At 38.6% G+C, this 14,830-nt stretch overlaps 1 protein-coding gene across 1 annotated transcript in view; it reads right to left on the bottom strand.

Annotated features, from left to right (window-relative positions):
* tmod2 (tropomodulin 2) overlaps nucleotides 1-14,830 on the bottom strand; it is a 73,239-nt gene that overhangs the window by 46,225 nt on the left and 12,184 nt on the right. Inside the window, exons 2-3 of the mRNA XM_068017994.1 lie at nucleotides 1,650-1,854; nucleotides 657-813 (exon numbers count right to left, since the gene is read on the bottom strand). Of these exons, the coding sequence (XP_067874095.1) occupies nucleotides 657-813; nucleotides 1,650-1,775 (283 nt within the window). The 5' untranslated portion in view covers nucleotides 1,776-1,854. The remainder of the gene's footprint in view (nucleotides 1-656; nucleotides 814-1,649; nucleotides 1,855-14,830) is intronic.

The raw sequence follows: 14,830 nt of genomic DNA, 5'->3' as shown, positions 1-14,830 counted from the left end.
GCCTGCCAGGAATGTTTCAAATCCTCTCATATGGATTGTATTAGTGTAATTGAATCTGTGCATTTTTAAATATGTTTGATAATCAGCAACAGAGACTACACAATTCCCAAAATATTTCTAGATAATTTTAACCCTTCCTGTAATCAAACTTCAGATTGCTCATACTTCAGGGAATTTCTTTGACTGCTAAATGCCCTAATAAAACTAATGTTTGGCATTTACTGTCAAAAAACCATGCTTAGACAGCACTAACAGATACTTATCTAAAATGGAGAGCAACCTTTTCTATCCATACTGAATTGCATACCATGGGAAGTACTGAACCATGGAAAATGTTAATATTGCCAAGCTATTTTAACATATGAATTAGAATGCTTATATAAAAACAAATGACACTGAAGAATTTTCAGTTGCCAAATACGAATGTCATAATGAAGGTACTTTTTTTAAAAAATTGTACAAATGAACTGATTAAATAAAACTATGTATTTACATTGATTTCATCTCTCTGCTTCTGCTTAATTTACAAGTTGAAGACAGAAAATGGAGGCTGATTTCTAATTTTTAATTCACTGTTCATTAATTCCCTCCCCAAAGACAGAAACATGCAAGAGAACAATGAGCGCCTGCAACCCCAAGTAAGGCTAGTACAGTACCTTTTTTCTCCCCTGTGAAAGGCACATAATCCTCCCTGTCCTTATATTCCAATGCCTCCTTCTCCAAGAATGCTAGAAGCTGATCTCGATCAAAGGGGCCTGTTGGGGTTTTGACAGTCTGGTCCTTCTGACGAAAACCTGCTGGCAGGAGTGAATGCTAGAACAGTGAAGAAAACACATTATTTTAGAAGTCTGAACAAAACAATATATCAAACACCATTTTAGTATGTCGATACACACAAAAAATAGCCACTCCCCAAAAAAGTCTCAAGATTCAGAAATAACACGAGTAATGCTGGCCATCTTTCTAGATATACATTAACTTGCGGAAATAATGGACAGAATATGAAAATATCCACTTAGATTCAGAATGTTAAAGTATGTGGCTTCCACTGAACACCTGGAGATCAGAATTTGAATGATGACAAAATATAAATGGTACAAATACAGAAAGAGCCTGGTTCTGCCTTTTGTTTTTCTTCCATGCCTCTACCCCAATGATTAGCATATTAAACTTGTTAGAGTGTGTTTCAGTGCTGTAGTGCAGATATCCAAATCTTAATGAACTGGTGAGGATACCAATGAATTGGGGTTTTTTGGGGGAAGTGGGGGGAGGAGATCGCTCACAATCTTGGTGTCATATTTGGCTGGCTAGCAGAAAACAGAGTGCATGCATAAATAGGTCCTTTTCTGAGTGGCAGGATGTGATGAGTGGAGTCCCACAGGGGTCTGTGCTGGGGCCTCAACTTTTTACAATTTAGATCAATGCCTTAGATGAGGGAAGCGATGATGGCAATGAGTTTAAAATTGCTTGGAGCGGCATCCAGTGGTTTAAATTAGGGTTGAATCTTTGCTGAATTTTTATGAAGTACTTCTATTAACCAATCTCAGATGATTACCACCTGTTCTATTGACTTTTCTAAAAATAGATGACAAAAAGCTTATTTTTGATAAGATATCATGAAAAGAAATATCAAGAATTTCAATCCCCACCTCTGGATCCAACTCCTCAAGGGCAGTTTCCAGCTGTTTCAATTCTTCCTCGCTAAGTTTGCCAAGAAGCTCATCCTCATCAATATCCTTGTACTTCTCCAGATCCTTTTTGAATGGCAGTGCCATCTCTTCAGCAACAGTAACTTACTGTCACTTTATTCTGTGGCAATCTAACAATTCAATCCTTGAACAGACGTGTAGTTTTCTGCCAAAGAAAAGTGCAAAAATGTATTTTAAACCAGTGCAAAGCTTCCCCAGAACGTATTCTGATGCTGGAAAAGGGAATACAAGTTTACAAAACAAATCGAAAGGAAATGCTAACATTTCCCTCAAGCATATGATACATTAAAGAAAATTCCTCTAGAAGTAAAAGGCAGAATTGTACCTGTTTTGCAGACAACAGCTACACAATGTAAACAATTAGGCAGTTAGTCACATGAAGTCTCAGGTGTCAGCCTGGAGTCGGATTACTCTTGCCTCTCAGCCAGGACAGACTCAATCTCTACTCCAGAATGTTGAATACATAATCTATTCTGATACTTCACAGCGGTACTAAAGGTGTGCTGCACTGTCAAAGTTGCCATCTTTCAAATGGGGCATTAAAGTGGGATGGCATCTGCCCTCAGGATCCTCAGGATTAAAGATCCCATGGCACTATTCAAAGAAGCAGAGTTCTTACTTTGTTCCAGCCAACACTATCTCTCAATTGACACCACTAAGTGTGATTAACCAATTGTTTCTCATTGCTGTTAATGGAACCTTGCTATGTGTAAATTGGTTGCCACATTTCCCTACAACAGTAACTACACTTAAAATGAATTAATTGCCTGCAAAACATTTTGGAACATCCTTAGGTTGTGAAAGGCATCATATAAAAGTTCTTTCCTAAGCAGCTAATGACTTTAATACTTGCTTTAAAAATCTCACTTAAAGCGTGAACTATAAAAGTTCCATTAGCGTTATTTTTGTAATGTACTGCTTTTATTGAAAAGTCTAATTATTGTGGAACTGGTTGCTGTCAATTTATGCTAATATCAGAATAGGACAGTAAAATTATTTTCCCATCAAAATAGAAAACTTCAGGCACTATATAGCATGGCTGTCATGCAGGAAAACCAAAAACATTTTGGCTCCAAAAAAAAAAAGTCCCTTTAAAAGGTTTACATAGAGTGCCAATTTCAACTCACACCATTAGTTAGAAATTGAAGTACTGCCAGTACCTTAATAGTGAAACGCTGAACAGGGCATAGCCTGCAAGTAATTAAAACGTTATACTACCCAACTCCAGCATCTGGTATTCCATATGACACACCATAGTCAACTTTCTCCGCCAAACCAAAAAAAAACGCATGCAACAGGTTATAAGTGAATACAAGTTTGAATTTTTTTTTTAAAGTATACATTGATGTCCCCTGGTTCTGTATCAGAAGCCCTGCTGTTTTTTATATACATTAATGCTCTGGGCTTGGGAATGCAGGGCATTTATTTCCAAGTTTGCAGATGACACAAAACTCTAGGAGGATAGTTACAGACTTCAGGAGGATATAGACAGACTGGTAAAATGAGCGGGTACATGACAAATGCGCTTTAAATGAGAAATGCCAAGTGATGCGTTTTGGTAGAAAGAATGAGAAGAGGCAATAAAGAAAATGGTACAATTTTAAAGGGATGCAGGAACAGAGACCCCAATAGTACGTACATAAATCTTTGAAAGACAAGCTGAGAAGGCTGTTTAAAAAAACATTTGGGATCCTTGGCTTTATGAAGACAGACAGTACAAATGTAAGGACATTGCTACACCTCTATAAATCACTGGTTCGGCCCCAATAGAGAATTGTTTCCCATTCTGGCCACCATACTTTATGAGGCATGTCAACACCTTGGACATTTACTAGAATGATACCAGGGATGCAGGATTTCAGTTACATGGAGAAAGTAGCGAAGGGGGGGTTGTTCTCCTTAGAGCAGAGAAACTAGTGGCAGAAGGGTTAGTAGTCAGAAGACACAGATTTAAGATAATTGGAAGAACCAGAGGTGATTTGAGAATTATTTTTATGCAGCAAGTTGTCATGATCTGGAATGCACTGCTTGAAAGGGTGGTGGAAGCAGATTTAATAATAATTTTCAATAGGGAATTGGATAAATACTTGAAATATTTCGCAGGATTATTGGGAAAAAGCAAGGAAATGGGTCTTACTGGATAGCTGCTTCAAAAATCCAATACAGACACCATGGACTGAATGGCCTCCTTCTGCACTATTATTCTATGATTCTATGACTTAACATTACGGCTTCAATTTGTTTTTTTAAATTGGAGGACAAGGAAAAATGTGGATAAATTATTTCACTTTGGATATGTACCAAGTTGTTTATTTTTTCATTTCAGATACCGTAGAGGTAATTTTATGAGTCCATTTTGCTGGGAGCCTTACCTACTCGCAGTACATTTTGGAAATTGAGGGTTTTTATTCTGCATCTACTTCTTACTGCTCTTTGTTGAACACTTCAGTACTAAGTTACACTTAAACATACAAATAATTCAAAAATATACAAACACTGCTTGTTCAGCAATAACCAGGCAAGGTATTCATGCTCTAAAGAAATGAGTGATGAAAATTAATTTCTGATGTTACACTGCTCACCAATACCAGAACTTCATGCATGGTACATTATATGAAATTGTATGAAACAAGCTGACTGAATTGTCCATATTGAAAAACAGGAAGAACTCCTGGGAATGTAGTGGATAGGATGGTATTGCTTTGACTGAAGAGAGACTACAACTGGATTAAACAACTATTTGGTTCATAAGCCAAACCAGAAAATGGACTTAGCTCAGTAGTAGGTTTACATAGGTTGACCAGCAGCATGCTTATATTAGTTTACCATAATTGGAATTCCTATTCTTTTTATTTAGCAAGAAGACGACTCCAAAGTTGCAACATATACAGTCTATGAAAAGCTTCATACACTTATCAAGCTCTGGAACTGCTCAAGTTACAGAATCAAAACTAGATTCACACAGCCCTTAAGACACTAAACACACTTCCACTTTATCAGAATAACCATCTACAAGGATGTCTCTGTGACTCACACCGACTGAAAGGCAGCTAAAATATTGCTGTAGTACTCTGTAGGAAACGGACATGAAACTTTCTACGATAAGGTTAAATTCCTGTGTCAAAGTTTCTGTGCAGTTTACAGGCTTACCATAAGCATCAAAAGCAAAGCAGAATCAGCCCTGTAAGAACCTAGCACAGGACAGCCGGAGTCTGGTGTACAATTCTGCTGTTAATACAATAGGAAGACAAATGCAATGGGATACAAAAACAAAATACCACAGATGCTGGAAATTTGAAATAAAAATATAAAATGCTGGAAGTACTCAGCAGGTCTGGCAGCATCTCTGGAGAGAGAAACAGTTAATGTTTCAGGTCAGTGACCTTTCATCAGAAAGTATTGAGTATTTCCAGCATTTTGTTTATTTTAAATGCAATGGGATGTTATAGTGAAACATACCTATCCAACCCAGTCACGATCAACATATAAATCAAGGGAATAGTTTCACCTGATAGCCCAATAGCAATGCCAGTTTTAAAGCACTTTAAATGTTTATGTAACCATTTATTGGTATAAAAACAGTTTCACTATTTTTATAATATTTTCATACAAACATGTACATTAAATGATCCCTCCAGGCAATTTCATTCATCAAAAGGTTTAGAGAAAGCTTCAAACCCTGAAAAGTTTTGATTGCAAATGCTTCACAGTAAATGCAATACATCAGTTTTTCAACCATACACCTTTCTGCATTTAACAAACTTTTGTTGCTCACATCAGGCTTGCAACTTTATTACTACCTCCTTTTTGTGTACTTTGATCATTTCCCAGTTCGATTCACATTTCCCCAGTTTGAAACAAAAACAGCCAATGGATCTTGGACCAAAAGGCACCAAATATTGGGATTTGGTGGATTTAAAACGAACTTCCACATTCCACTAATACAATTTCTAAGAAGCACATACGGTGGATCCACAGGTGGGGATTTATACAGCACTACTGGTAAATTATGTAGACTTTGTGAATAGAGCTATGCAATGGGCATTCTAATATTGTACTTGATAGCAAAAATTATACACTATTTGAAGTACAATTAGAATGTAAAACTGGAACTCGAAACACATTCAGATTTGCATTTCTGCACGTTATATAGAAGTTTCATAACATCTAAAGCTTAAATTATTTGAAAACCAGCAAATACTGGAAGGTCAACCAGTTGCAAATGAGTGACCTACCTTTACACTGTGTGTACATTACCAATCAAAAGCACAATAGCAGAATTTAGTTTTGAAAGGCTACAAGATCAAGTTAAATATTAAACAATATTGTACAAGGTTACAATATGGCCCTACATAAAAGTTAGTGAGGTATAAGTGGATAAAGTAACCAAGACCTAAAATATGAAGAATGAAAGGTCGAGCAGAAATTGGTATGAGCAGAAATAGACACAATTCAGATGTTAGCACACAGTCCACTCTAGTTTTGAAACAAGGCTCCAATATGTTAGATGTCCCTGATAGTACTTGAAGCATAAATGTGTCAGCCTGCTAGTATGAGTCACTGCAAATTAGATTCCTCTCTGCAATTTGACAATGCCAGTAACCAAAAATAAACTCAAATAACCACACAACCAGCTATGAAACAGCTGTGAGGAATAATTAAACTCAATAAAATATTAAAATGGTGAACTATTAAAACGAAGACTATTAAGTTTTTTTAAATTGTGAAAGCTAAGGATCATAAAATGGACAATGGTGCTAGAAATCATTGTAATTTTTATATTCTGTAGACCAAAGTAGTTTGATAGCAGAAACTACTCAGATTTCAGTTCTGGAAACATTCAGTTGAACAGATGTTGCAGCAGAAAAAAAAAATTGGAATTACATGCATCAGGTTCCAAATGGGACTGTGTTCTCAGCTAGGAACATTATCTAGCAAGCCCACCCAACATTTTTGTTTCCATAGAAGAATTTGTTGGCCTGAAGCTAAACAGTGGTCCTTCCAACGCCACTTTTTTTTTTGCTTAGTTATAGAACAGAATCAACTGATCAAATCACTACCCTTCCCAAAAGTTCACTTTTAGTGACCAACAATTTTCTGACATGTCTTCATACCATGTTAAGGAACTCTCCGAAGAGGGAACATACAACAGATGCTGCAAGAGCCAGATTCCACATGCTTGCAATAGGGTTCAACTGTTTGTTTAATGGAACAAAGTCTTGCTTTTGCAGTTTTCAGAGGTTTGAACTACAGCTTCAGTCATGACTAGACAAAAAAAAGGTAATGAAGCAAACTGAGCCATGGGACACAATTTACACCACACAAGTAAATAATGAAACCAAGTTATGGCCAGGACAATTAAATATAGATAGTACCCCATGTGTTCTTCAGTTTGGCCAAAGGTGGCAGCTGCTTTCCCTATGCGTGTACCAAGCTCTGCATCAAGGCACAGATTGTCAGTCACTGTGGACCCATGGTAGCAGAGTTTGCTAACCACTTTCAACCATGTTTTATTTAGTGTGATCAGGGGCAGAGATGCAACACCTTGACCCATGACCACTGTTTTGATGCTTATAGTCAGGGAGAACAAGTTACAGGCATGGGAGAGACAGACCATGAGTCTTTGGAATGGAGTTTCCACATGAACAATGAGCGTGGTATCGTCAGTGTAGAGGAGTTCTCTGATCAGGACATGATGTGTTTTTGTTTTCACTTTCAGCCTTGATAGATTGTAGAGTTTGCCATCCGACCTAGTGTGCAAGTAGACTTTCGAAACTCTCATGGGATAACACCAAGCTGACCCTTAGGACCAAGCTCATAGTTTATAAGGCCTGTGAAACACGGATGACTTACAGCTACCAGGAAAAGCAGCTCAACAATTTCTACCTTTGCTGCCTGCAGCGTATTATCGGACAAAATCACAAATGTCACAGTCCTCTCAAAGGCAGAGCTCCCAAGTGTGCTGGCATTAAATAAATAGAGGTGGCTTCAGTGGATTGGACACGTCCACAGGATGGAAGACAGTCGCATACCCAAGTACCTTCTGTATGGTGAGGTGGCTGAGGTAGAGCATGGCTACCCGACCCCGACATGTGTCGGGTTGGGGTTGGGTCGGGTTGCTCTTCCAGGTCCGTCATTTGGGCTCAGGTCGGGTCGGACACACACCATTACCACCTCAGGTACGTGGCTCCAATCTTAACGTACTTTTTAAACAACCCTTCAAGTCCAGTTACAGTTTTTGTTGCTTATCTGCACAAACGTAAAAAGTGAAAAATGAAAGCTAGGTTAACTGAACATGCTGGTGGTCAAGTCGGGTCAGGCACGGGAAAAACCGAAAGGACTCGGATAACACCCATTCAAATTACACTGCATAGATTGGATCAATCCAAAGTTGAAAACAGTTCCTGTCAATAAACTGTATAGTATAACTAGCATTTTTCATTCATAACAGGGATTGTTCGTAACTGCATTTAATGTAAAATGCCTCAAGTACCCTGATAATGAAGAAACTAATATTTTTAAGTCTGTCAAATTCTTCAAATGACTTTGCAGCTTAAGTTTTTGATCAACTAAAATTAGGGTGTTGTGGTTTAGAGCTTTCTTCCTTTTGCATCCATCTTATGTTTCCTATGCTCAAGGGACCTTGCTATAAGCTTAAAGCTAAAGTACTTTAAAATTTAGCAGGACGTCCATCTGGCCCCAAGACTTTGCCAGATTGTAAACTGTGACTAGAACTCTGGCCCTCACAAGCCCACTGCATGCATCTGTAATTTCACCTGAAATGAGTCACAATGCAAGTAAAGGTATACACATTGTTTTTGTTACTAAATGCAGCAGATTTTTGAAAAAATTCCAAAAAGTCATTATTTAACATTTATAAGTTTGGTTTGATGGCTTATTTTAACAAAAAGTTTGTCCTTCATTGGGTTCAGTATGCAGTTGCAGCCACTCCCTCAACTGATTACTATACATGATCAGATGCCAAATAAAAGCAAAACAATCTTGATTCCAAGTCTATTTGGTACATAACAATCAGACCATGAAGACTTGGATTAATCACAGATGAAGATGCAAACATTCTCTGCAGCTTCAGCAAGATGGTTCCTCTTATCCCTAGCTCTTTCCCTCCCCTCCTCCCACCCCAAGCCATAAAATGTTAGCTAACAACGTACAAAGCAGAGATCCAACATGGAACTTTCTGATCTGTATGAATCAGTATCACGCATGGCAGCGAATTATATCCCCATGGAAGAGGCTAACATTCTTGAAAAAAAAAATTCACTTCTTTACAAAGAAATTTCTGAAAGGCAGACTCCTGTGCATGCCCAACAACTTCAAGCTAGGAAATTCATAGATATGGTTACATCAGTTGTCAATATGGCAACTAAGCAAGTTAACAGTTGCTCACATTTAGGCACTTACATGTTCACATCCAAGAATAGCTGTGGAACCTATTTTGATTAGCCAGTTTTAGATGGCTGCTAGCCCACATCACTCTACTAAATTAACGTAAACATGATAAATGCCAACCTTCATTTCAGTTTAGAACTGAAACCATTCTACACGCTGGTGCTCGACATTTCTTTCTTTCATTAAGAGTTATGCGCTCATTGTAACTGAAATGGAGAGTCAATTCTCCACTTCAGCATCCCCAATTTTAATCGCTCCACCATTTGTGGCCATACCTTCAGTTGTCTCGTCCGTTAGCTCTGAAATACTCTCCCTATACCACTCTGCCTCTCCATCTTGCTTTTCTCCTTTAAGACACTCCTTAAAATCTACCTCTTTGACCAAGTTTTAGGTCATCTGACCTAATATCTCCTTTTGTGGCTCATTGTTATTTTGTTTTACAATGCTCCTGTGAAGCACCTTAGGACATTTTGTTATATTCAAGGCTCTATATAAATACAACTTGTTTAATGTTGAATAGGATAGCTTTTCCCAGACAAAGAAAACAGTAAATATTGACACTAATGCAGCAAAACTTATTCAGGAGGCATAGTTGGCACCTGCCTGGTTTGATTTCAATGCACTGTATTACACAAACTGATTAATGGAATATTCCAAGCCATCTTAAATGCAGTGTCACTTTTATTGTAAGGCTACAGCCCCTATTTGGTCAAGAAACAAGAGCTCATAAAATGTTTACATTGTGCAGATCACATCTATAGTGGTGGCTGTCACTTGTTGAGTTCCTCCTAGATTTGTCACCAAAATGGCCACTGGATGACAAGCCAACATTTTACAATCATCAGTTGTGGCTCAGTTGATAGTACTCTCACCTGAGCCAGAAGGTTGTGGGTGCAAGTCCCACTCCAAGACTTGAGCAGAACAATCTAGCCTGACACTCCAGTGCAGTACTGAGGGACTGCTGCATTGTCAGAGGTGCCATCTTTCAGATGAGACGTTAAACCAAGGCTCCATCTGTCCTCTCAGGTGGATATAAAAGATCCCATGGCACGGTTTCAAAGAAAAACAGGGGAGCTATCCCCAGTGTCCTGGCCAATATTTACCAATCAACATCACTTGTGGGAGCTTGCTGTGCATAAAGTGGCTGCCACATTTCCTACATTACAATATTAACTACAATTCAAAAGTCCTTCATTGGTTATAAAGCACTTTGGGACGTTGTGAAAGATACTATATAAACACAAGTCTCTCTTAAGACTCCAACTCTCATAACTGCTCATAACTGGCTAAAACAACTACCTGACAAGAGTGATTTCAGTGATTGGTACAGTTAGGAACCAGACAGACTAGATGATAAATTGTTACAGAAATATATTCACTTTAAAGTGGTATTCCAAAATGGAATTATTGCAAAGAGCCTGCAGAAAGTAACTCAACCATGATAGAGTATTGGCACATACCTCAAGTCCATGACTATGATACTGTACATGAGCAGTGAATCTAGCGATAAGATAGCCATTTTTAAATAGATGCAATACAAATTGTCAAAATCTAGCTGCCTTACCACACAAAGTTTCATTCAACTGATTTGTCTAACACTTTGAATCACTTACATTCGCTCAAAAAATTCATATGGAAAAGGATGATAGTCCACATTTCCCAATGACAAGAAAATTACATTACAAGAATCCTTGTTTTCAAACCCCTACATGGCCTCGCCCCAGTCCATTTCTAATCTCCTCCAGCCCCATAACCCTCCAAGATACCCATGCTCCTCTAATGCTGGCCTCGTCTGCATCCGATTTTAAACCCACCGCCATTGGTGGCTGTACCTCAGTTGTCTAGGCCTCAAGCTCTGGAATGCTCTCCCTACATCTCTCCACCTCACTTTCCTCCAATAAGACACTCTTTAAAACCTACCTCTTTGACCAAGCTTTTTGGACATCTGACCCAATATCTTCTTTTGCAGCTCAGTGTCATACTTTGTTTTAAAATGTCCCTGTAAAGTGTCTTGGACGTTTTATTATGTTAAAGGGGCTATATAAATATCAGTAGTTGAACACAATTTGCCTTTGCAAATACTGAAATTTCCTAGTTGTTTTAATGATACATTACTAGCAACCAGACAAATAATTTTCCCAATAGTAAAGTTACTAACTTGCCAACAGTAACAATATCAAATGAAAAGTTTGAGTTTATAATTCACTTCTATGCTATATTAGGAAATTGTCAAAATAATCTGACCTGCAAAGAACATAAATTACCAACAAGTTATTTTTGGGAACATGGTGTCACCATCCTTTAAGCTCGCATTATTTACAACACTGGTGTACACCAGTAAGAACTATATAAATTCTGCTATCATTCGCTGCTTTGTATACAATCAGTTTTTTCCAATCGCCTGATAACATTCAGAAATATGCCTAAACCATTCCCAGATCAGAGGTCAAGTTACAACAATCCCCCCTCAAGCTTCCCCTCCTACAAATATTTAACTGTGCCCTTTAGACTTGCACTATGAGTCAATATTTCAGCACATTTTATAGTCAAATAGTTACGATTTGTTTTCATTAAATGGTTACTTAAGTAAACAGATAAAGGGCAATATACAATTTAGCAGTGCTTCACAGAGTTGCATTATGCAATGAGATTGTCGTGCAGCAATGAAGAACTCAGTTCTACTGCTAGACAAAAGGGTTCAACCAGATAGTTGCGCAAATTTATTTGCACGGTTCTCAAGATGGACGACTCACCATCCATGGGTCAAATTGAAGTAGATTTCCATCCATGCCACAGTTAATCATCACAAAACCAAGTCTATATGAAGATATTTGCTCACTGGTTAAGAATAATGCAGGGAAAAAAGGCACCATTAAAGGGATTAAAAGAAAAATTAAGGCTATGACGACACTGAAAATGAGACTGAGATAAACAATAAATAATTCTTCAATAATTTGTAGCCACCCTATAATCTTAAAAAGGAAACCCTTCACAACTGTAATATAGTCTGGCACTACTGTCACCCTAAACTAAAAAAAGCATGAATCCAAGAACAACTAGAATACCTCCCGAGACCCTCATTTAAAAAACATAGTAAACAGGAGGAGTAGGCCATTCGACCCTTTGGGCCTGCTCCGCCATTCAAAAAAGATCATAGCTGATCGTCTAAGTACCCTGTTCCCGCTTTCTCCCCATAATCCCTTTGGCATTAATATATCTATCTCCTTCTTGAATACATTTATTAACTTGGCCTCCACTGCCTTCTGCGGTAGAGAATTCTACAGATTCACCACCCTCTGAGTGAAGAAATTTCTCATCTCAGTTCCAAATGACATACCCCTTATCCTGAGACTGTGACTCCTGGTTCTGGACTCCCCAGCCATCAGCAACATCCTCCCTGCAACTAGCCTGTCTAGTCCTGTTAGAATTTTATAGGTTTCTACGAGATCCTCTCTCATTCTTCTAAACTCGAGAGAATACAGGCCTAGTTGACCAAACCACTCCTCATACATCAATCCTGCCATCCCAGAAATCAGTCTAGTAAATCTTCTTTGCACTCCCTCCATGGCAAGAACATCCTTCCTCAGATAAGGAGACCAAAACTGCACACAATACTCCAGATGTGGTCTCACCAAGACCCTGTATAACTGCAGTAAGACATCCTTGCTCCTGTACTCAAATCCTCTTGCAAGGAAGGCCAACATACCCTTCGCCTTCCTAACTGATTTGTTAAGCATGATTTTCCTTTTGTAAATCCATGCTGACTTTGTCCAATCCTGCTTATGCTCTCCAGGTGTTCTGCTATCACATTCTTTATAATAGACTCTAGATGTGCTTAAGTGACTGAAATGTTACATGTTTATATTCTCTATTGTCCATCTTAGAGAGAAAATGTAAACAATTATATTTTTAGGCTTTATGGAGATATTTCTCGTATTCAGTCCCAAAGTCCAGCAAAAAGTCCTGTAATTAATTCCTCACCAGCGACAAATACAGTGCAACATAATATTGCTGAGGAAGCATGCCCCAGGCCCCAACAAAACTCCTTACTACTGTAACAAAAATAGAAAACATTTGTGTCGTCCTGGTCTTCAGATAACTATTTAAGCTACATTATTAAAAGTAAACAAACAGCAGCCTGAGATAACCTGGCAGCTGGCACTATTTTAGAGAACTTTTAACTTGTACTCCTTTCTTGGTGCACATTGATGACCCAAGTCTTGGTCACCCTGCAATCACATCTCTGTAATAGCTATCAAGTCATATTAATTAATTTCTATTTGTGTCGGCAACTCATCTACCTTGTTACAAATGCTGCATGCATTCAGATAAAGAGCCTTAAAGTTTGACTTTTTGCCATTATTACTCATTCTGGTTCTAATTTCTGCTGCACGCTTCTGCTTACATTTTCTGCCCCTTCCTGTCACACTTTGATTACCGTTTGCCTCTTCACTACCCTGCACTTCTGCTCGCTCATCTCTTTTTGATTTTTTAAACTTCCCTTCAATTGAACCGTCCCCCCCACTAATTAGTTTCAAGCCCTATCTACAATCCTAGTTATAAGGTTTGCCACGACACTGATCCCAGCATGGTTCTAAAGAAACAGCTCTCTCCTTCCCCAGTACTGGTGCCAGTGCCCCTTGAATCGGAACCCATTTCTCCCACACCAATCTTTGAGCCACGCGTTTACCTCTCTAATCATATTTACCCTATGCCAATTTGCACGTGGCTCAGATAGTAACCTGGAGATCACCACCTTTGTGGTTCTGCTTTTTAATTTAGCCCCGAGCTGCTCACAGTCCCTCAGCAGAACCTCTTTCCTAGTCCTACCTATGTGGGCCACGACAACTGGATCCTTCCCCTCCCATTCCAAGTTCCTCTCCAGCCCAGAAGAGATGTCCTTAACTTTGGCACCAGGTAGGCAACACAGCCTTTGGGATTCCCTGTCTTTTCTGCAGAGAACTGTATCTATTCCCCTAACTATGCTATCCCCTATTACTACTACTACATTTCTCTTTTCACCCCACCTCTCCCCCCCACCCCCCAACTTGAATGGCACTCTGAACCACGGTGTTATGGTCAGTTCACTCATCCTCCCTGCAGCCTGTGGCATCGTCCACACCGGAAGCAAGAACCTCATACCTATTCTTAGTCTTGTTTAAAAACCCTTGAGAAAGTTACTTTCTTGAAGGAGGTGTAATGGTTTTAATGATGTATTTAAGTTCATTATTACTGCTAAACAGCCTCACTGGCTCAGAGCAATTTCATATTTGCTGTCAAATTTCTCCAATATAAGAAATTTCACATTTTAAAAATGTTGATATTTCAGTTTCCAACCTAATCCTTTGTATGTCCCAATCATATTTCACTTGCTGTAAAATTTAAAATTAAAAATGATGAGATTCAGCATTTTTTACTTCCTGGTTTGCTGTCTGAGAGAATACTTCAATGCCATCACTGTTGTTGGACACCTGGAGATACCCTTGATTTGGTACCAGATTCAAACTTACATCAGGAAAGAGGAAATGTGCACCACAAAGACGGCTAAATCTTTGATGGGAAGCGTCGTTCCAGATTAGCGGCAAGCGCTGTTGCTTCGCCACTCACTGCAAAATCCAATCCAACATGACAATACCCTTTTTAACAACTGCAGCTATATTAAATTCTGACCTCTCGCTGTACTGTAGCTCTTATACATGAGTATTTGTAAT

Source organism: Heterodontus francisci, chromosome 38 (assembly GCF_036365525.1).
Source record: "Heterodontus francisci isolate sHetFra1 chromosome 38, sHetFra1.hap1, whole genome shotgun sequence".
In the NCBI taxonomy this organism is placed as follows: Eukaryota; Metazoa; Chordata; class Chondrichthyes; order Heterodontiformes; family Heterodontidae; genus Heterodontus; species Heterodontus francisci.
Note: the sequence above shows the minus strand (reverse complement) of the source record. Positions and strands in the feature narration are given on the sequence as shown.